Raw genomic sequence first — 22,532 nt, forward strand, 5'->3', positions numbered from 1 at the left:
ATGGCACTTTAATTTCATGTGTTTTATGACTGTTGGAAGATCAATTTCCATCGTGGGATAAATAAAGTTCTATCATATCGTGTCGTTTGAGATGACAGCTGTGGTGACTGTAGTACACTGTAGTACATTGTAGCCACGATTACAATGGTCACCATTACAGAGTGATGTGTGGGTTGTCTCAGCGTGAACAGTCAGGTGTGTCATATGCTGAGAGAATGGAGCGGCTGGGCTTGTACACTCTGGAGTTTAGAAGGATGAGAGGGTATCTTATTGAAACATATAAGATTATTAAGGGTTTGGACACGCTAGAGGCAGGAAACATGTTCCCGATGTTGGGGGAGTCCAGAACCAGGGGCCACAGTTTAAGAATAAGGGGTAAGCCATTTAGAACGGAGACGAGGAAACACTTTTTCACACAGAAAGTTGTGAGTCTGTGGAATTCTCTGCCTCAGAGGGCGGTGGAGGCCGGTTCTCTGGATGCTTTCAAGAGAGAACTAGATAGGGCTCTTAAAGATAGTGGAGTCAGGGGATATGAGGAGAAGGCAGGAACGGGGAACTGATTGGGGATGATCAGCCATGATCACATTGAATGGCGGTGCTGGCTCGAAGGGCCGAATGGCCTACTCCTGCACCTATTGTCTATTGTCTATTGCAGGGTGATGTGTGGGTTGTTCCAGTGTGGGCGGTCATGTCTATTGTAGAATTATCTTCATGTAGACTCGTGCATACAATCTCATGGAATCATCACAGCTCTGATCCACAGCGGGTAGTGCAGATTATATGTGTATTACACGACACAAACTGAGAAACAGGAACACAAGTGGGTAATAGTTCAACAGAATATTTATACCACACATGGTGTGGACATCGGCTGCATATGGAAAGTTTTAAATTATTTGATGTTTTAAGGAATGATTATTTCCTGGTAGACACCTCATGCCCCTGTCCCACTTAGGAAACCTGAACGGAAACCTCTGGAGACTTTGCGCCCCACCCAAGGTTTCCGTGCGGTTTCCGGAGGTTCCCAGAGGTTTTTGTCAGTCTCCCTACCTGCTTCCACTACCTGCAACCTCCAGCAACCACCTGCAACCTCCGGCAACCACCTGCAACCCTCCTATCCAAAAGCTAACTCATCAGCTCAGCCAATGAGACCCTATTGCGGAGGCTGAGTGGGTTAACATATGATGAGCATTTGTCGGCACTGGGCCTGTACTCGCTGGAGTTTAGAAGGATGAGGGGTCCCCTCATTGAAACTCACCAAATAGTGAAAGGCCTGGATAGAGTGGATGTGGAGAGGATGTTTCCACTAGTGGGAGAGTCTAGGACTAGAGGTCACAGCCTTAGAAATAAAGGATGTTCCTTTAGGAAGGAGATGAGGAGGAATGTCTTTACTCAGAGGGTGGTGAATCTGTGGAAGGATGTTGCCAAGTAGACTTGATGGGCCGAATGGCTTCATTCTGCTCCTATCACTTATAACCTTAAGAATGCAACTAACTAATTCTGTTGTATAATGCATTGATACTGCTAGTGATCGGAGTGTGTGTGTGCGTGTGTGTGTGAGTATGGGTGTGTGTGAGTGTGTGTGCGTGTGTGTGTGAGTATGGGTGTGTGCGTGTGTGTGTGAGTATGGGTGTGTGTGAGTGTGTGTGCGTGTGTGTGTGTGAGTATGGGTGTGTGTGTGTGTGTGCGTGCGTGTGTGTGTGAGTATTGGTGTGTGTGAGTGTGTGCCCGTGTGTGTGTGTGCGTGCGCGTGCGTGTGTGTGAGTATGGGTGTGTGCGTGTGTGTGTGTGTGTGCGTGCGCGTGCATGTGTGTGTGAGTATGTGTGAGTGGGTGTGTGCGTGTGTGTGCGTGCGCGTGCATGTGTGTGTGAGTATGGGTGTGTGCGTGTGTGTGTGCGTGTGTGAGTATGGGTGTGTGTGTGAGTGTGTGTGTGCGTGCATGTGTGTGCGTTTGTGTGTGCATGTGTGTGTGTGTGTGAGTATGGGTGTGTGCGTGCGTGTGTGTGCATGCATGTGTGAATGTATGCGTGTGTGTGTGCATGTGCATGGGCATATCTGTGTGTGTGTGTGTTTGCACCAGCATGAATGTAGTTCAGTCTATTATTGTCACAGAAACAGAGCTGGAAAGTGAATCTGCATTGTGATGTGTTGGTGTTGTTTCTGCTGTGAGTTAGCCCGTTGGTGTGTGTACAGTGCGTACAGTGTGTGTACGGTGCATAACTGGTGGAGTGATACGGACTCCAATGTGTAAATGACGCTTCCATTAACCTCTACAATTTACAAATACATTTTAAAGGTAAACTTTATTGTTCTGACAGTGTCCTTGTCCATTTCTGCGATGCCAAGGTTCAGATGGATGAAAGTGAGACCCTGCATTGTTTGTGCATCAGGTTTCTGACACTGAAGGTCCCTTGTCGCTCCTCACCCGGGGCAGTGTTGTGAGTCAGGCTGATCTGACAATCACACTCAGTCTAGTGTAGCCCACTGTCACCACAGCCCCCACTCCAGCTGTGGATTGGTGCAAGAATGTGGAGATATCTCCAACTAGAGACCACATCTGGCCATGGTCAGTGTGGAGACACCTCCAGTCAGAGACCACACCTGGCCATGGTCAATGTGGAGACACCTCCAGTCAGAGACCACACCTGGCCATGTTCAATGTGGAGATATCTCCAGTCAGAGACCACACCTGGCCATGTTCAATGTGGAGATATCTCCAGTCAGAGACCACACCTGGCCATGGGAAATACACCATCACAGGGCAGGAACATCATCTTCTCTGTGACCACAGGGCAGCTCTCAATATTTACCATCTCTAATCAGGGAAGGCATAAGATTGTCCAAACTTCCACTGAATTATCCGGCGTTTCCCGCTCCTCAGAGTCACCTGTGCTGTTGTGTAACGTAAATAATCAGCGTACAACGCTGAATTCTTGGTGTGATGAGCGGACAGTGTCCACCAAGATCAACTCTGAAGATAAACTCTGCTAAAGGCCAGTGAAGGGACGTGGAGAGCAGCCATCCCACCTGGTCCCCAGCATGGCACCCCCGACACGACAGGTAACGTTCAGGTGTAGGTTGTTCACAACAGGTGAGGGGAGCTCATCATTCAGTGACATCACCATCTGGTGTTCCACTGTAAAGGGAGCCTCCACTCGGTCATCTTTCCAATGGGCGATCCATCATAAGGGCAGCACATCATTTGAAGTCATGAAGTTCACATCCTGAAGCACATCATAAGGGGCTCATCATTCAATGACGCCCCCATAATGGATGTCCATCAAGGGGGGGGGGGTTCGCTCAAAGTCATCCCCATGGTTTCCACTGTAAAGGGAACTCATTATTTGAAGTAATCCTTGTTCCATCAGAAGAGGCTCATTATTCAACGACAAGCTCGTGTTGGTGTTCCATCACACGGGAGCTCACTCAAAGTCATGATTATACAGGGTGCCCCTCGATAGAAGCCATCCTCATGGTGTCCCACCCTTGGAGGTGCCACCGAGCGGTCATCCTTATGGTGACCGGCCATAAGGGGTGCTCCTCAATAGAAGCCATGTCCATTATAAGGGGTGCACGTTATTCAAAGTCATCATCATGGTGTCCATTATAAGGGGCACTCCACTCAAATTCATCCATACAATGGGTGTTCTCCAATAAGGGGTGCTCCACATTAGAGTTTATCGTCATGGTGTCCATTATGAGGGGCGCACGTCACTCAAAGTCATCATCGTGGGTCCCACCGGTGTCCAGCCATTAGGGGTGCCATCACTCAAAGTCATCCTCGTAGAGGAGATGTGTGGGTGAGGGGAGGAGGCAGCTGTGGCGGGCCTGACCACTGGGTCTGAGGTTTTGGTGCCACCTCCTCTTGCTGCTGCTCTTCACCGCGTGGTCATCCATCTGTACCAGGCTCATGTAGGAAGCAACACTGTGCCTCAGGCCGTAGCTGAGAACGGGGTCGTCCCTGCGCGATGAGATGTCACCCATCAGCTCCGCCCTAGTGGACACAAGAGAGAATCATTGCCCCCGCACACACTCACTGTATCAGATCAGTTTCTGTAACGCAGCGGGTAGAGTTGCTGCCTCACAGCGCCAGAGACCCAGGTTCCATCCCCGACCACAGATGCTGTCTGTGTGGAGTTTGCACGTTCTCCCTGTGACCGCGTGGGTTTCCTCCGGGCGCTCCGGTTTCCTCCCACATCCAAATGATGTGCGGGTTTGTAGGTTAATCGGCCCCTCTGTGAATTGCCCCCTAGTGTGTAGGGAGTGGATGAGAAAGTGGGATAATGTGGAACTAGTGTGAACGGCTGATCGCTGGTTGGTAGACACTAAATGCTGGAGTAACTCAGCGGGACAGGTAGCATCGATGGAGAGTTGACCCCAAACGACACCTATTCCTTCTTTCCAAAGATGCTGTTTATCCCGCTGAATTACCCCGGCATTTTGTGTCTATCTTTGGTATAAACCAGCATCTGCAGTCTCTCCTTACACTGATCATTGGTTGGTTTGGACTCAGTGGGCTGAAGGGCCTGTTTCCATGCTGTATCTAAACTGTGGAGGCCGGTGGAGGCCGGTTCTCTGGATGCTTTCAAGAGAGTGCTAGATAGGGCTCTTAAAAATAGCGGAGTCAGGGGATATGGGGAGAAGGCAGGAACTGATTGGGGATGATCAGCCATGATCACATTGAATGGCGGTGCTGGCTCGAAGGGCCAAATGGTCTACTCCTGCACCTGTTGTCCATTGTGTAATGAATTATCCAACACTATTCCGCATCTATTGGGCACATTTAGCATGGTCAAAGTTATTGTGGACAATGAGGTGGCAATTACTTAGTGAAAGCACAGGTTTACATGAGGGGTCATTTGAGAAGAGACGGCTGCAAGATGGTTCAAGAAGGTGAAGGAGGTTGAGATGTGGGTGGGGGAGGTTTAGGAAACATGACTAATCATTGGCACATGATGTACAACGCTGGGCAGAGAATGTGAGGATTAGTATAGATCACTTTAGTTTAGTTTAGTCTAGTTTATTGTCACGTGTACCGAGCTACAGTGAAAAGCTTCTGTTGCGCGCTAACCAGTCAGCGGGAAGACAATACATGATTACAATCGAGCCGTTCACAGTGTACAGGTACATGCGTGTAGAGATTTGAAAGTGTGGAGCGATTGTAATGTGTGATTGTAGATCCACTTCTGTGGCCGCACACAAAGAGCCGTCTAGGATGGGCATTGTCTGGGTTGGGCATCGTCTGGGCATTGTCTGGGCACCGTCTGGGCATTGTCTACGTTGGGCACCAGCTTGGACCCCACACCTGGTGACTACAGGTTGCCGGTGGTGGGAGCGAGGGTGAGATGGGGACATGAGATCATCATCTTCAACCATTGTCCTCTTTGTCCGTGAGTAATGGGAGAAGGAAGACACTGAACACGTGGCCAGGCCAAGCCATGGGTTCAACCGTGGGTGAGCAGGCACCTTGACCATTAAACAGAGGAAGCCAGGCCAGAACCGCCACTGCAGTTCCAGAGTAGGAGCGCGATGAGTTACCTGTTGACATTTCTCCAGTTGAAGTTACTGTTCCTCAGGACCACGGGCTGGTGGGGACATTCCGTGCTGAGCTGAGCCAGGCAGGGGTGGGTCAGTAGACAGCACAGTCCATCAGCAACCTCTGGAGAGACAGAGACAGTGTGTCAGTGTCACACTCTCACACTCACATTCCTCACTCCCACATTCATGCTCACACACACACCCGCACTCACACACACACACACACACACACACACACACACACACACACACACACACACACACACACCCGCACTCACACACACACACACACACACACACACACACACACACACACACACACACACACACACACACACACACACACCCACACCTGCACTCACACCCACACACACACACTCACACACCCACACTCACACACACACACACACACACACACACACACACACACTCACTCACACACACACACCCTCACACACTCACGTGCACACACTCACACACCCACACTCACACACCTGCACACACTCACACACCCACACTCACACACCCACACTCACACACCCACACTCACACCCACATCCACAATCACGCACCCACTCACACTCACACACTCACACCCACACTCACACACCCATACCCACATTCACACTCACACTCACACGCCTACACTCACACCCACATCCACAATCACACACCCACTCACACTCACACCCACACACACACACTCACACTCACACACCCATACCCACATTCACAATCACACTCACACTCACTCACACTCACACACACAAGCACACACACACACCCACAGAGAGTTTGTATCTCAAAAACATATAAAATCATGAGAGGAATAGATCGGGTAGATGCACAGAGTCTCTTGCCCAGAGTAGGGGAATTGAGGACCAGAGGACAAAGATTTAATAGGAATCCGAGGGGTCACTTTTTCACACAGAGGGTGGTGGGTGTATGGAACGAGCTGCCAGCAAGTTGGGGTGAGGAGCAGCGCTTAGCTGGGCCCCGACGGAAACATCTTGCCATGAACAAGTGCAGACTGACACCGCAAACCCCAACTACATTTTCATCAACATTTCACAGTCATGAGGAACTTTCAAAAACCTTATGGAAAACTTTTTCACACAGAGGGTGGTGGGTGTACGGAACTAGCTGCCAGAGGAGGTAGTTGAGACTGGGACTATCCCAACGTTTATGAAACAGTTAGACAATTACATGGATAGGGCAGGTTTGGAGGGATATGGACCAAGCGCAGGCAGGTGGGACTAGTGTAGCTGGGGACATGTTGGTGGGTATGGGCAAGTTGGGTTGAGGGCCTGTTTCCACGCTGTATCAGTCTGTGACTATGAATCTATAACTAAACCTGAATATAATTGTCAATGTGGAGTACAATGGGAGCCGTCCAGGCACTGACCTGAGTAGTGGTTGACCATGTCCTCCAAGCACTGGAAGGTCAGACGTTGCTGGATGTAATACCAGCGGTTGGGCAAGCGGAAGATCCGATAGTGCTTGACAAACTTGTTGCGGGCATCACTGGAGTGCTTGACGGATAGGCAATACGTTCCTGCAAGTCAGGAGGAAGCCCATTAGTCACAGGGTGGTGAATCTGTGGGAGTCTTCCCTACAGACGGCTGTGGAGACCAAGTCCGTGACAGGCAGAGATAGATAGACTCTTGATTAGTGCGGGTGTCGGGGGTTATGGGGAGAAGGCAGGAGAATGGGGTTAGGAGGGAGAGATAGATCAGCCATGATTGAATGGCGGAGTAGACTTGATGGGCTGAATGGCCTAATTCTACTCCTATCCCATATGAACCCAGATCCAAAATGTTGTTTAAACTACAATAGATGTGACCTCCCATAGCTCGCATGTTGGTGAGAAATGGCCGTGAGTTTGCAGATGGGAACCCTGTGTCCACAGCAGTAGACACCAGGAACTGCACATAGACAATAGGTGCAGGAATAGGCCAATCGGCCCTTCGAGCCAGCACCGCCATTCAATATGATCATGGCTGATTATCCATAATCAGTACCCTGTTCCTGCCTTCTCCCCATATCCCTTGACTCCATTAGCCCTAAGAGCTAAATCTAACTCTCTCTTGAAAACATCCAGTGAATTGGCCTCCACTGCCTTCTGTGACACAGAATTCCACAGATTCACAACTCTCTGGGTGGAAAAGTTTGTCCTCATCTCAGTTCTAAATGGCCTACCCCATATTCTTAAACTGTAGCCCCTGGTCCTGGATTCCCCCAACATCGGGAACATGTTTCCTGCATCTAGCCTGTCCAATCCCTTATCTATAAGATCTATAAGATCTCCTCTCATCCTAAATTCCAGTGAATACAAGCCCAGTCGAGTCCCAGCCTGCTCAACCTCTCCCTATAGCTCAGACCCTCGAGTCCCGGCAACATCCTTGCAGAGTGTGTAAAGCTGTACGTACCTTTCTGGCTTTCACTCTGCCTTATCAAGAAGGAACCCGTTCTGTTATCAGGCAGCTGCAATAACTCCTCTGCCTTCCTTCTTCCGATCCCTTCAAAGAGCCAGCTGTACAAGAACACAGCGATCAGTCACCACAAGGTGAAGGCAACAAGTTCAACTTTCACTGTCTCATCTCACAACACATCTAACATTTTATGCATGCCTGTTTCAGATCACGAGAGGAATAGATCGGGTTGACGCATAGAGTCTCTTGCCCAGAGCAGGGGAATCAAGGAACAGATGACAAAGGTTTAAGGTGAAGGAGAAAAGATTTAATAGGAACCTGAGGGGTAACTTTTTCACACAAAGGGTGGTGGGTGTATGGAACAAGCTGCCAGAGGAGGTAGTTGAGGCTGGGACTATCCCAACGTTTAAGAAACAGTTAGATAGGTACATGGATAGGACAGGTTTGGAGGGATATGGACCAAATACAGGCAGGTGGGACTGGTGTAGATGGGACATGTTGGCTGGTGTGGCAAGTTGGGCCGAAGGGCCTGTTTGCACACTGTATCACTGTGAAGGGCCTGTTTGCACACTGTATCTCTGTGAAGGGCCTGTTTGCACACTGTATCACTCTGTGAAGGGCTTGTTTCCACACTGTATCACCCTGTGAAGGGCTTGTTTCCACTACTCCAGTGCTTCGAGCATTCTAAATTCTGATTTGATATAGTTGGTGTTACTGGCAGCCCCAGGCAGCGTGACCAGCCTTCCTTGGAAATTAGCATTGATTAGTTGTTTAGTCGGGTCTCAACCCGAAACGTCAGGCATTGCTTCTCTCCAGGGATGCTGCCTGTCCCGCTGAGTTACTCCAGCTTTTTGTGTCTGTCTTTAGTTGAATTAGAGATACAGCGGGAAAACAGGCCCTTCGGCCCATCGAGTCCGTGCCGACCATCGATCCCCGCACGCTAACACTATCCTACACACACTGGGGACAATTTACACATACACCAAGCCAATTAACCTACAAACCTGTACGTCGTTGGAGTGTGGGAGGAAACCAGAGCAACTGTAGAAAGTCTACGCAGGTCACGGGGAGAACATGCAAACTCCGTACAGACAGCACCTGTAGTCAGGATGGAACCCGGGTCTCTGGCGCTGTGAGGCAGCAACTCTACCGCTGCAGCACCGTGCCATGGTTGAGGGAGAAAAGTGTGAGACTGGACACAGAACGTTGATGTGTGTTGAACAAACGTACCCATGATAGACTCGGGCAACGCAGGCTCGCGGGATGCTGCTCTCAGGACCAGCGGTCAGCGACCGCACTCGCCACCAATCTCCTTCCCTGGGGACAGAAACATCAACATGATGGGTGGACACATAGAGAGGGGCATTGGTCTCTGGAACACTGACAACACAGCCCTGTGGCAGCCTTGTGTCAGTGTGTAACTGTGGCAGTGTGTAACTGTGTCAATGGGAGTGTGTCTGTGGGTAAGTGTGTCAGTGTGTGTGCGTGTGTCAGTGTGAGTGTGCCAGTGTGTCAATGTGAGTGCATCAGTGTGTGTGTGTATGTGTGTCAGTGTGAGTGTGTCAGTGTGTGTGTGTCTGTGTCAGTGTGTCTGTGTGAGTGTGTCTGTCAGTGTGCCAGTGTCAGTGTGTGAGTGTGTCTGGGCCCCTCCATGCTGGGGCCCTCGTTAGTCTGGCCCCTCCAAGCTGGGGCCCTCCACCCTCCATGCTGGGCCCCTCCATGCTGGGCCCCTCCACGCTGGGCTCCTCCACCCTCCATGCTGGGCCCTGGTTGTTCACTACCCAGCAGCGTTTACTCACTCAGCCACGATCCGCAGCTTCTGGCCCATCCTGTAGACGGGTTGACTGATGGATGGCAGAGGATAGTCATAGAGGGTGACCACGATGTCATTGCTGTCTCCTGCGTAATGAACGGAATATGGTCAAATGTCCGGCTCACGATACTGCAGTCAACAAGCACTGGCCTTTAAATGAGCTGCACTGAACCTATACTTCACTGAAATGAGCTGAAGTATAGGAGTAAAGAGGTTCTTCTGCAGTTGTATAGGGCTCTGGTGAGACCACATCTGGAGTATTGCGTACTGTTTTGGTCTCCTAATTTGAGGAAGGACATCCTTGTGATTGAGGCAGTGCAGCGTAGGTTCACGAGATTGATCCCTGGGATGGCGGGACTGTCATATGAGGAAAGATTGAAAAGGCTAGGCTTGTGTTCACTGGAGTTTAGAAGGAAGGAGTTTAATGCTGATAAGTGTGAGGTGCTACATCTTGGCAGGACAAATCAAAATAGGACGTACATGGTAAATGGTAGCGAATTGAGGAATGCAGTTGAACAGAGGGATCTTGGAATAACTGTGCATAGTTCCCTGAAGGTGGAATCTCATGTAGATAGGGTGGTAAAGAAAGCTTTTGGTGTGCTGGCCTTTATAAATCAGAGCATTGAGTATAGAAGTTGGGATGTAATGTTAAAATTGTACAAGGCATTGGTGAGGCCAATTCTGGAGTATGGTGTACAATTTTGGTCGCCAAATTATAGGAAAGATGTCAACAAAATAGAGAGAGTACAGAGGAGATTTACTAGAATGTTGCCTGGGTTTCAGCAACTAAGTTACAGAGAAAGGTTGAACAAGTTAGGTCTTTATTCTTTGGAGCGCAGAAGGTTAAGGGGGGACTTGATCGAGGTCTTTAAAATGATGAGAGGGATAGACATAGTTGATGTGGATAAGCTTTTTCCATTGAGAGTAGGGAAGATTCAAACAAGAGGACATGATTTGAGAATTAAGGGACAGAAGTTTAGGGGTAACACGAGGGGGAATTTCTTTACTCATAGAGTGGTAGCTGTGTGGAATGAGCTTCCAGTGAAGGTGGTGGAGGCAGGTTCGATTTTATCATTTAAAAATAAATAGGATAGGTATATGGACGGGAAAGGAATGGAGGGTTATGGTCTGAGTGCAGGTATATGGGACTAGGGGAGAATACGTGTTCGGCACGGACTAGAATGGCCGAGATGGCCTGTTTCCGTGCTGTAATTGTTATATGGTTATATGTTAAAAGCTTTTTAGTTGCGTGCTAGCCAGTCACTGGAAAGACAATACATGATTACAATCGAGCCGTTCACTCAGAGAGTTGTGAATTTATGGAATTCCCTGCCACAGAGGGCAGTGGAGGCCAAATCACTGGATGGATTTAAGAGAGAGTTAGATAGAGCTCTAGGGGCTAGTGGAGTCAAGGGATATGGGGAGAAGGCAGGCACGGGTTATTGATTGGGGACGATCAGCCATGATCACAATGAATGGCGGTGCTGGCTCGAAGGGCCGAATGGCCTCCTCCTGCACCTATTGTCTATGTTTCTATGTAACACACTTCTCGGCATCTGCATACGATGGTGGCTGGCTTGTCGCTTCTTGTGCGGGGTGGTGGAAACAGGGCTGCAGCGTGAACGGGCTTTCTTTCACCCCGCCTTTGGTGAGAAGATTTAAATGTAGGAGCAGGGATTTCTCCCTTCAACTGCACAAGGTCTCAGTGAGACCACATCTGGGGGGTTGGGGACACCTCTGGAAGGATCTGAGGAAGGATGTTCTTGCATTGAACACAGCCAAGGTTACTCCAGCACTCTGTGTCTTTATTCTGTAAACTACTGGCTGTAACAGTTCTGGCACTGTGTGTGTACGAGACCCGGGGAACTGCAGGTGTTGGAACCTTCAGCAAAACACAGAGTGCTGGAGTAACTCAGCGGGTCAGGCAACATCTGTGGAGAACATGGATAGGTAACGTTTCACAGAGTGCTGGAGTAACTCAGCGGGTCAGGCAGCATCTGTGGAAAGAGGAACGGGTGACGTTTCGGGTTGTGGGGGGTGTGTCACAACTTACCCTGCTGGGTTTCTGGAACCACGGCCTCGGTCTCAGTCGCTGGTGATTTATGAGCGTTGCCCATGGCTTAATCCTCAGCATCCGTGCACAAAACTGTGGGGAAGAAAACACATTCATATGGTCATAGGTGACAGGAGCAGAATTAGGCCATTCGGCCCATCAAGTCTACTCCGCCATTCAATCATAGCTGATGTATCTCCCCCTCCTAACCCCATTCTCCTGCCTTCTCCCCGTAACCTCTGACACCTGTACTGATCATGAATCTATCTTCATTAAATGAAGCTGCCCTTGGTCAGGTTGGTGTACATTAATGCAGGTGTGTTCTACATGGACTAGCTTAGACCTCAGCCTCAACCAAGACATGTGTTTAAGGTGAGGGGGGAAAGATTTAATAGGAACCTGAGGGGTAACTTTTCCACACAGTGGGTGGTGGGTGTGTGGAACGAGCTGCCAGAGGAGGTTGTGGCAGGGACTATAACAATGTTTACAAGGTATTTAGACAGGTCTATGTCTCGGACAGGTTTCGAGGGTTATGGGCCAAACACAGGCAGGTGGGACCAGTTGGTCGGCATGGGAAAACAGGAATGTGGATGATCAGCCATGACCGTATTGCATGGCGGTGCTGGCTCAAAGGGCCGAATGGCCTACTCCTGCACCTATTGTCTATATTTCTATGTTTCTAAGTTGGGTCAGAGGGCTGTTTCCGTGCCATGTGACACTATGACCCTCTGACATCCTTACTGGAACATGCCAGTCCTGAACTTTGATCCACTGGTCGGCCGGGACTCGGTGGGCTGAAGGGCCTGTTTCTGCGCTGTATCTCTAAACTACACTAAACTACACTAAACGAGACTAGACTAGGCTAGACTAGACTAGACTGGACTAGACTGGACTAGACTAGACTAGGCTAGACTAGACTAGACCAGACTAGGCTAGACTGAACTAAATATCCGTCTGTCAATAGGTTCATGAAGCCCACCAAGCAGCCAATAGCAGTTCACTATCCATGAATAATAAATCCCATTAAACAGCAGTAAACAAATAATGAAACCGTTTAAAAGTTCAACAACTGTGACAACATCTGACTGATTTTAAAAATAAAGTTGGAGGCAGCTTTGGAACAACGACTGTGGTATCAGTTAGATCAGCTGAACCTCACAAGAGGGAAGTTGGTGTTGGGGTGAGGAGCAACGCTGGGCCCTGACGGAAACATCTTGCCATGAACAAGTGCAGACTCACACCGCAAACCCCAACTTCGTTTTCATCAACATTTCACAGTCATGAGGAACTTTCAAAAACCTTATGGAAAACTTTTTCACACAGAAGGTGGTGGGTGTACGGAACTAGCTGCCAGAGGAGGTAGTTGAGGCTGGGACTATCCCAACGTTTAAGAAACAGTTAGACAGGTACATGTACAGGACAGGTTTGGTGGGATATGGACCAAGCGCAGGCAGGTGGGACTAGTGTAGCTGGGACATGTTGGCTGGTGTGGGTGAGGGGCCGAAGGGCCTGTTTCCACACTGTATCACTCTGTGAAGGGCCTGTTTCCACACTGTGTCTCTGTGAAGGGCCTGTTTCCACACTGTATCTCTGTGAAGGGCCTGTTTCCACACTGTGTCTCTGTGAAGGGCCTGTTTCCACACTGTATCTCTGTGAAGGGCCTGTTTCCACACTGTATCACCCTGTGAAGGGCCTGTTTCCACACTGTATCACTCTGTGAAGGGCCTGTTTCCACACTGTATCACTCTGTGAAGGGCCTGTTTCCACACTGTATCACTCTATGAAGGGCCTGTTTCCACACTGTGTCTCTGTGAAGGGCCTGTTTCCACACTGTGTGACTGTGTCACTCTGTGACTCTGTGAATCTATAACATAATCACTGTGCTTAGTTTTGAGTTGAGTTTATTGTCACGTGTACTGAGGTACGGTGAACGCCACCGTTGTGGCGTGTTTGTGAGCTTGTGAACGAGACGGTTTTATTGGGATGTTGCACCAATTGTTTCTCTTTGTTTGGAAAATATCTTTCACTTTTGCGCTTGTTTCAGTTCCTTTTTGAACCCCACTTTCAGCCCGTGGAACCAATGAAATGTTCTGTTGGGGTCGGTGCTTGCAACTGTGTTTTGTGATTTATATATATATCTCTAAATGATGCACACAGATGTAGGTACAAGGCACCACAGAGGCTGCAATCTTGTGTGGAACAAATATTGCTGGAGTCATTCAATGTGACAGGCATCATCTGTGTATGGCATAGATAAGCTGAAGTGCAGTCTGAAGGGTTGCGAAACGAAACGTCACCTATCCATGTTCTCCACAGATGCTGCCTGACCCACTGAGTTACTCCAGCACTCTGTGAAACGTCACCTATCCATGTTCTCCACAGATGCTGCCTGACCCGCTGAGTTACTCCAGCACTCTGTGTCTTTTTGGCATCACAGTGGTGCAGCGGGTAGAGTTGCTGCCTCAGCGCCAGAGACCCGGGTTTGATCTTGACCACGGCTGCTGTCTGTACGGAGTTTGCACGTTCTCCCCATGACAACACGGGTTTTCCCCGGTTGATCCGGCTTCCACACACTCCAAAGCCGTGCAGGTTTGTCGGCTAATTGGCTTCTGTAAGTTGTCTCTAGTGTGCATAGGATAACGCTAGTGTTCGGGGTGATCGCTGGTCGGAGCGGATTCAGTGAGCCGAAGGATTGTTTCCGCGCTGTATCTCTAAAGACTAAAGTTTAATCTGAAAAGGGTGCAGAGGTTTCTGAAGATGAGCCTGGATTTGGGGAATGGTTGGACATTGGGGACAGGTTAAAGGTGAAGGGGCAACGTTTACTGGAGATGTCGGGACATGTACAGATGCATCTGCTGATGTGGTCATGGTGAACCGTGCCAGCGAGTCCCTTTGCCGTGTCCACGACGTGGTGAGGAAGTCACTGTCACGGGCACACTCTGGGTTTCGCAACACGTTAGCTGGAATGTCAGATTGGGAAACACATCTAGAGATTGTCAGAGCTGCAGCTAGTTCAGTCAGTAGCTGACAGCTCGAACATCCTACTTCTGCACCACCCTTCACTCAGTCAGGGCCGGTTAGAATTGCAGAATCACAGAGTCACAGAGTCACAGAGTGATACAACGTGGAAACAGACCCTTCGGCCCAACTTGCCCACACCAGCCAACATGTCCCATCTACACTAGTCCCACCAGCCTGCGTTTGGTCCATATCATTCCAAACCTGTTCTATCCATGTACCTGTCTAACTGTTTCTTAAAGGTTGGGATAGTCCCAGCCTCAACTACCTCCTCTGGCAACTCGTTCCATACATCCACTGTGTGAAAAAGTTACTACTCAGATTCCTATGTTTAAGAAGGAACTGCAGATGCTGGAAAAATCTAAGGTAGAGAAAAATGCTGGAGAAACTCAGCGGGTGAGGCAGCATCTATGGAGCGAAGGAAATAGGCAACGTTTTGGGTGATCGCTGGTCGGTGTGGACACGTATTGTAACGCACTGTATCTCTATCAGTGTGGACGCATACTGTAACGCACTGTATCTCTAACGTCTAACTAAGTTACTGCAGCTAAATAAACACTGCCAGTTTTCAAAGAGGAAATGCTGAGTTTAGTGGAAACTTCCTTGTTGAACCAACTTCCCTGCACAGTAATGTTGAAACAATGTGCAACCTTTATAAAACTGTTTTACTCGTCCAGTGGTGCTGACTGTGGGCAAAGAGTGAAACATCGAGCCACTCTCCACACACGCTGTCTGACCTGCTACACATTTCCTCAGCTGGTTTTATTTCAGACCTTGTACATTTTGAGTATTTGAGCTTTCCCAATGGAGTCAGGCAGGAGTTGTCTAGCTGCTTTTGTGCATTTGCAGCGTGTACAACCACATGACCATTTACTATTCTGCATTTCCCAGCTGGTGAATCATTTATAACCCCGCCAAACATCAACTGTAAAGTCACCCCTCTGGGTCAATCGCCTCTCAGCTTATTAACATAGACAATAGGTGCAGGAGGAGGCCATTCGGCCCTTCGAGCCAGCACCGCCATTCATTGTGATCATGGCTGATCATCCCCAATCAATACCCCGTGCCTGCCTTCTCCCCATATCCCTTGACCCCACTAGCCCCTAGAGCTCTATCTAACGCTCTCTTAAATCCATCCAGTGATTTGGTCTCCAATGCCCTCTGTGGCAGGGAATTCCACAAATTCACAACTCTCTGGGTCTTCTTCTTCTTCTTATCGAGTCCACACACAAGATTAGAAGTTGTTCAGCCAGAGCTGAACACATTCTCGGCATCTGCACAATGGTGTCTGTCTTGTTGCTTCTTGTGCGTCTTGTGCGTGGTGGTGGAAAGATTGGTGGAAACAGGGCCGCGACATGAACACTCTTTCCTTGACCCCAACTCTCTGGGTGAAAACCAGTTTTTTTTCTCACCTCAGTCTTAAATGCCCTCCCCTTTATTCTAAGACTGCGGCCCCTGGTTCCGGACTCGCTTGTCCACAGCTCACAACATTCGGCAAGAAAGATGTTTCCAAAATTGTTCTTTTAAAGGTTGCAAATTATAATTCAAAATGAATGTGCAAGGGAGTTTATTGAAAAGGGCAGGTGAGACTAAACTCCTCCACATTGCCTCTTCTGAGTGACTTTATTTACCAGCGATGCCTTTGTTACTATAGCAAGGATGACTGTGGTTGGCACATGGACTGATCACACGGAGTAACTCAGCGGGTCAGGCAGCATCTGTGGAGAACATGGATAGGTGACGTTTCACAGAGTGCTGGAGTAACTCAGCGGGTCAGGCAGCATCTGTGGAGAACATGGATAGGTGACGTTTCACAGAGTGCTGGAGTAACTCAGCGGGTCAGGCAGCATCTGTGGAGAACATGGATAGGTGACGTTTCACAGAGTGTTGGAGTAACTCAGCGGGTCAGGAACTATCTCTGGAGAAAGAGGACATGTGGCATTTCAGATCTGGACCCTTCAGACTGGACTTTAATGATCATCTCCAATGGCCCTTGAATAGACAGTGATCAACCCAGAACCTCAGCCATGATCATATTGAATGGCGGTGCTGGCTCGAAGGGCCGAATGGCCTACTCCTGCACCTATTGTCTATATGTGTTCCTTAGCCCATCAGAAACAAGCGTGGGGAGAAAGTTATGAACTTCAAGGCCCTTTTACAGAAGTTACTTTGAGAAGTGTTCCAGCACGGACAACTATGGCACAACATAAACATGCAAATCCATAATGAGAACAACTCTCTAATGAACACGGAGACACAAGGTATTGCTGGAGCCTTGAGCTAAAAGTACTGGAGGGTCTGGCAGCATCTGTGGAGGGAATGGACAGGTGACGTTTCGGGTCGGGACCCTTCTCCAGACTCTAATCGTCCCTCCCCTCCCCCCTCTCTCTCCCCTTCCCCCCCCCCCCCCCCCCCCTCGCTAGCACAGTTACCAACATGGAACACTGAGACAGAATGGGGAACCAAGACACATCTACAAGTGTTTGGTAAAGTGGAGCAGGTTCAGGGATTGACCTGAAGGAATAAAGAGAGGCTGACAGAGGGTTGTGGAAGCTTCATGGCTGAATGTCGTGCTGTTGGGGAGGAGAGACCAAGATGGCGAGAGAGAGAGAGAGGAGTTTAGTTTAGTGTAGTTTAGAGATACAGTGCGGGAAACAGGCCCTTCGGCCCACCGAGTCCGTGCCGACCAGCGATCCCCGCACACTAACACTAACACTACCCTACACACACTAGGGACAATTTACAATTTGCACCAATCCAATGAACCTACAAACTGTACTTTTTGGAGTGTGGGAGGAAACCGGAGCAACCGGAGAAAACCCACGCAGGTCACGGGGAGAACGTGCAGACTCCGTACAGACAGCGCCCGTAGTCAGGGTGGAACCCGGGTCTCTGGCGCTGTGAGGCAGCAACTCTACCGCTGCGCCACCGTGCTGGGCTAAGGTTGTGGTCCGTGCGTTTGTGAACGGGCTCCTCTCCTGTGAGTACCCAGCAATAAAACCCATACACTACAGGCAACTTCATATTGTTCACATACATCCTTCTGATGACACAAACAAACGTACCCGTCTAGCTGGGCTCCCCGCTACACCAGGGGGGTGGATCACGGTGTCCGTGGGGAAAGCTCCTGGTCCTGGCAGCGTTAGTGTGCAGCCACGCGGTTTCCAGCGGCTGCCGGTGATGGACCTTCCTTACACAGTGATCACCACAGTAACGGGAGCTGCAGCTGCTGTCGGTGTGGAGACCTGGTCTCACATTGGTTGCTGGTTATGGAGCTGGCTGCTGCTTCCTGTAACACCGCCCACACACACACACACACACACACACACACACACACACACACACACACACACACACACACACACACACACACACACACACACACACACACACACACACACTCACACATACTCACACATACTCACACACACACACACACACACACACACACACACACACACACACACACACACACACACACACACACACACACACACACACACACAGTTACATCTCTTTATTTGATGTTTTCAGTGTGAGTTTGTGTCCTGCATTTAAAAGCAAGTGCCTGAGCTGGCTCTTGTCAGCTGGATGTGTCTGCCATGGTGCCTCTCCCTGTTGTTGCTTTGATCACTATCTCTAGTCATCGCTGAAGCCCATGTCAGTAGCACAACGCTGTAGAATTTCCCCAGCACCCCAAGCAAGTGTACGCCTAGCTCAGTTTCAGTTTAGTCTAGTTTATTGTCATGTGTACCGAGGTACAGTGAAAAGCTTTTGTTGCTCGCTAACCAGTCAGCGGAAAGACAATACATGATTACAATCTTGCCGTAGAGGGAGTACAGAGAAGGTTCACCAGACTGATTCCTGGGATGTCAGGACTTTCATATGAAGAAAGACTGGATAGACTCGGCTTGTACTCGCTAGAATTTAGAAGATTGAGGGGGGATCTTATAGAAACGTACAAAATTCTTAAGGGGTTGGACAGGCTAGATGCAGGAAGATTGTTCCCGATGTTGGGGAAGTCCAGAACAAGGGGTCACAGTTTAAGGATAAGGGGGAAATCTTTTAGGACCGAGATGAGAAAAACAGAGAGTGGTGAATCTGTGGAACTCTCTGCCACAGAAGGTAGTTGAGGCCATAGTCCATTGGCTATATTTAAGAGGGAGTTAGATGTGGCCCTTGTGGCTAAGGGGATCAGAGGGTATGGAGAGAAGGCAGGTACGGGATACTGAGTTGGATGATCAGCCATGATCATATTGAATGGCGGTGCAGGCTCGAAGGGCCGAATGGCCTCTACTCCTGCACCTATTTTCTATGTTTCTATAAAATGCTTTGTACGGTGTCTGGGACTCAACTCCTTGACCAAACAGCCAATAGTGTCCAAACTAAGGCTTCACAAAGCTGTTTTGTGTTTCTCTGTAATATTAGAGGTCACACAGAGACTTGATAGAAGTATATAAAATGATGAGGGGCACAGTCCTGTATCCCAGCCGGTAATGTCACAGTCTAGAGGGCACGGCTTTAAGGTGAGAGGGGGAAAGTGTAAAGGAGATGTGCGGGGCAGGTTTTTTACACAGAGGGTGGTGGGTGCCTGGAACACGCTGCCATGGGTGGTGGTGGAGGCAGATACGATAGTGGTGTTTTTGGATGTATGCAGGGAATGGAGGGATCTGGATCACTCACAGGCAGAAGTCAGTGTGGATCTCAGCTTGGCTGGGTGGCAAAGAGTGGCAGTAAAGGGGGCTTTTTCTGGTTGGCTGCCAGTGACTAGTGGAGTTCCACAGGGCTCGGTGTTGGGGCCGCTACTCTTCACGTTGTATATTCATGATGTGGACGAGGGGATTGAAGGCTTTGTGGTCAAGTTTGCGGATGATACAAACATAGGTGGAAGGGCAGGTAGTGTAGAGAAAGCAGGGACTCTGTAGAAGGACTTGGACAGGTTGGGAGAGTGGGCAGAGGAATGGCAGATGGAATATAGTGTAGCAAAGTGTGGATCATGTTGGTCGTAGGAATAAAGGCGTAGACTATTTTCTAAATGGGGGGAGAATCCAGAAATCGGAGGTACAAAGGGACTTGGGATCGCTGGTGCAGGATTCCCAAAAGTTAATTTGCAAGTTGAATCGGTAGTAAAGAAAGCAAACTCAATGCTAGCATTTATTTCAAGATTGGGCCCCATATCTGAGGAAGGATGTGCTGGCTCTGGAGAGAATCCAGAGGAGGTTTACAAGAATGATCCCAGGAATGGGTGGGTTAACATATGATAAGCGTTTGAAGGCACTGGGCCTGTACTCGCTGGAGTTTAGATTAATTAGGGGGGAACCTCATTGAAACATACCGAATAATGAAAGGCCTGGATAGAGTGGATGTGGAGAGGATGTTTCCACTAGTGGGAGAGTCTAGGACTAGGTCATTCCTCAGAATTAACGGACGTTCTTTTAGGAAGTAGATGAGAAGGAATTTCTTCAGTCAGAGGGTGGTGAATCTGTGGAATTCTTTGCCACAGAAGTCTGTGGAGGCCAAGTGAGTGGAGGATTTTTAAGGCAGAGATAGATAGATTCTTGATTAGTACGGGTGTCGGGGGTTATGGGGAGAAGGCATGAGAATGGGGTTAGGAGGGAGAGATAGATCAGCCATGATTGAATGGCGGAGTAAACTTGATGGGTCGAATGGCCTAATTCTGCTCCTATCACATGACCTCATGACCCACTGAGTTACTCCAGTACTCTGTCTTTTTTTGTAAACCAGCATCTGCAGTTCCTTCTTTTTATAAAGAAAGCGGAAGTCTTGTTATCTACAAAGTGATTGGGTTGAATGTGGTTTGTATCAGTTTACACAGAAAAGGGATGTTGCGAAAACAAGAGAGGAAGTGGGGATGATGGAAGAGAGGTGAAAGAGAGATGTGATGGGCATGATACATTAGCGTGGAGAATGTGGATAGATGAAGATATACCAGCAATAGCTGCTACACACACAACTCAACAAGTGCTCACCTACACCTCTGGGACAAAGTACAGCAGCCAATTCGTTCAGTTCAGTTCTAGTTTATTGTCAGCCATGATTGAATGGCAGGGTAGTCTTGATGGGCCGAATGGCCTAATTCTGCTCCTATCACTTATGAACATGAATAAGTGGCAAGTAAGTTAATTTCAGTTCAGGTTAGTTTATTGTCACGTGTACCGAGGTACAGTGAAAAGCTTTTGTTGCGTGCTAACCAGTCAGCGGAAAGACAATACATGATTACAATCGATCCATTTACAGTGTACAGATACATGATAAGGGAATAACGTTTAGTGCAAGGTAAAGCCAGCAAAGTCTGATCAAGGATAGTCAGAGGGTCACCAATGAGGTAGATAGTAGTTCAGGACTGCTCTCTGGTTGTGGTAGGATGATTCAGTTGCCAGTTGCCAGATAATAGTTAACAGATAACAGATAAACACACCCACACACACACGCACACACACGCACACACACGCACACCCGCACACATGCACACACGCACACACACACACGCGCACGCACGCACACACGCACACACACACACACACACACACACACACACACACACACACACACACACACACACACACACACACACACACTCACACCCACACCCACACCCACACACACCCACACCCACACACACACACACACACACACACACACACACACACACACACACACACACACACACACACACACAATATCTGCAGCAGCAACTCCAGCCACAGGCCGCTGAGTTGCTCCAGCTCGTTGCGTTTTGAACAAGATGATCAACCCTGGCCATTGTGCCGACATTAATAGCCAGTTCCTCTTCTCCTGACTGAAACCCTAATGATGGTCTGAAGGGAAACACAACCAGAGGGGGGGTGGAGTGGAATATTCCACCCTCACACCCCCCTTCACATCCCCCTCCATATCCCCCTCCATATCCCCCTCTATATCCCCCTCCATATCCCCCTCCATATCCCCCTCTATATCCCCCTCCATATCCCCTTCCATATCCCCCTCTATATCCCCCCTCCATATCCCCCCTCCATATCCCCCTCTATATCCCCCCTCACATCCCCATGTATATCCCCCTCTATATCCCCCCTCACATCCCCATGTATATCCCCCTCTATATCCCCCCTCACATCCCATGTACATCCTCGTACATGCTCCATGGGGGACCTACGTCAGTTGTGAACAATGTGCAGCAGAGCTGGGACTGTGTAGACTGAAGCTGGGTGCAAGGAGTGGGGAAAGGTTCAAGTTCCAGTTCTGATGATCTCATTAAGAAACAGGAAGAACGTTGGTTGCCAAACGCAGATTGGAGGAACAGCATCTCATATTTCACTTGGGCAGTTTACAACACAGCGGAGTGAATATCGAAGGTACACACAATTGCTGGGGAAACTCAGCGGGTGCAGCAGCATCTATGGAGCGAAGGAAATAGGCGATGTTTCGGGCCGAAACCCTTCTTCAGACTGATGGGGGGTGGGGAAAGAAAGAAGGAAAAGGGGAGGAGGAGGAGGAGCCCGAGGGCGGGCGGATGGGAGGGTGGGAGGGTTATAATGGGAGGGGGGATATAATGAATATTGACTTCAGTAGCTTCAACTTGCTAACAGAGTCAGGGGATATGGGGAGAAGGCAGGAACAGGGTAATGATTGGGGATGATCAGCCATGATCACATTGAA

The 22,532-nt window shown here is 49.2% G+C and overlaps 2 protein-coding genes across 2 annotated transcripts in view; one reads left to right on the forward strand and one right to left on the reverse strand.

Moving 5' to 3' along the window:
* Window positions 1-22,532, forward strand: part of tg (thyroglobulin) — a 161,389-nt gene that overhangs the window by 102,592 nt on the left and 36,265 nt on the right. The gene's annotated exons all lie outside the window — the stretch shown is intronic.
* Window positions 2,724-18,089, reverse strand: sla (Src like adaptor). Its single transcript, XM_033020368.1, has 8 exons — window positions 17,921-18,089; window positions 11,838-11,930; window positions 9,771-9,870; window positions 9,202-9,288; window positions 7,969-8,072; window positions 6,945-7,094; window positions 5,540-5,660; window positions 2,724-3,995 (listed from the first exon to the last, which is right to left on the reverse strand). The coding sequence occupies exons 2-8, from the start codon at window positions 11,899-11,901 to the stop codon at window positions 3,767-3,769; spliced, it is 855 nt and encodes a 284-aa protein (XP_032876259.1). The 5' UTR covers window positions 11,902-11,930; window positions 17,921-18,089; the 3' UTR covers window positions 2,724-3,766.

This window comes from Amblyraja radiata, chromosome 4 (assembly GCF_010909765.2).
Source record: "Amblyraja radiata isolate CabotCenter1 chromosome 4, sAmbRad1.1.pri, whole genome shotgun sequence".
NCBI lineage: Eukaryota > Metazoa > Chordata > Chondrichthyes > Rajiformes > Rajidae > Amblyraja > Amblyraja radiata.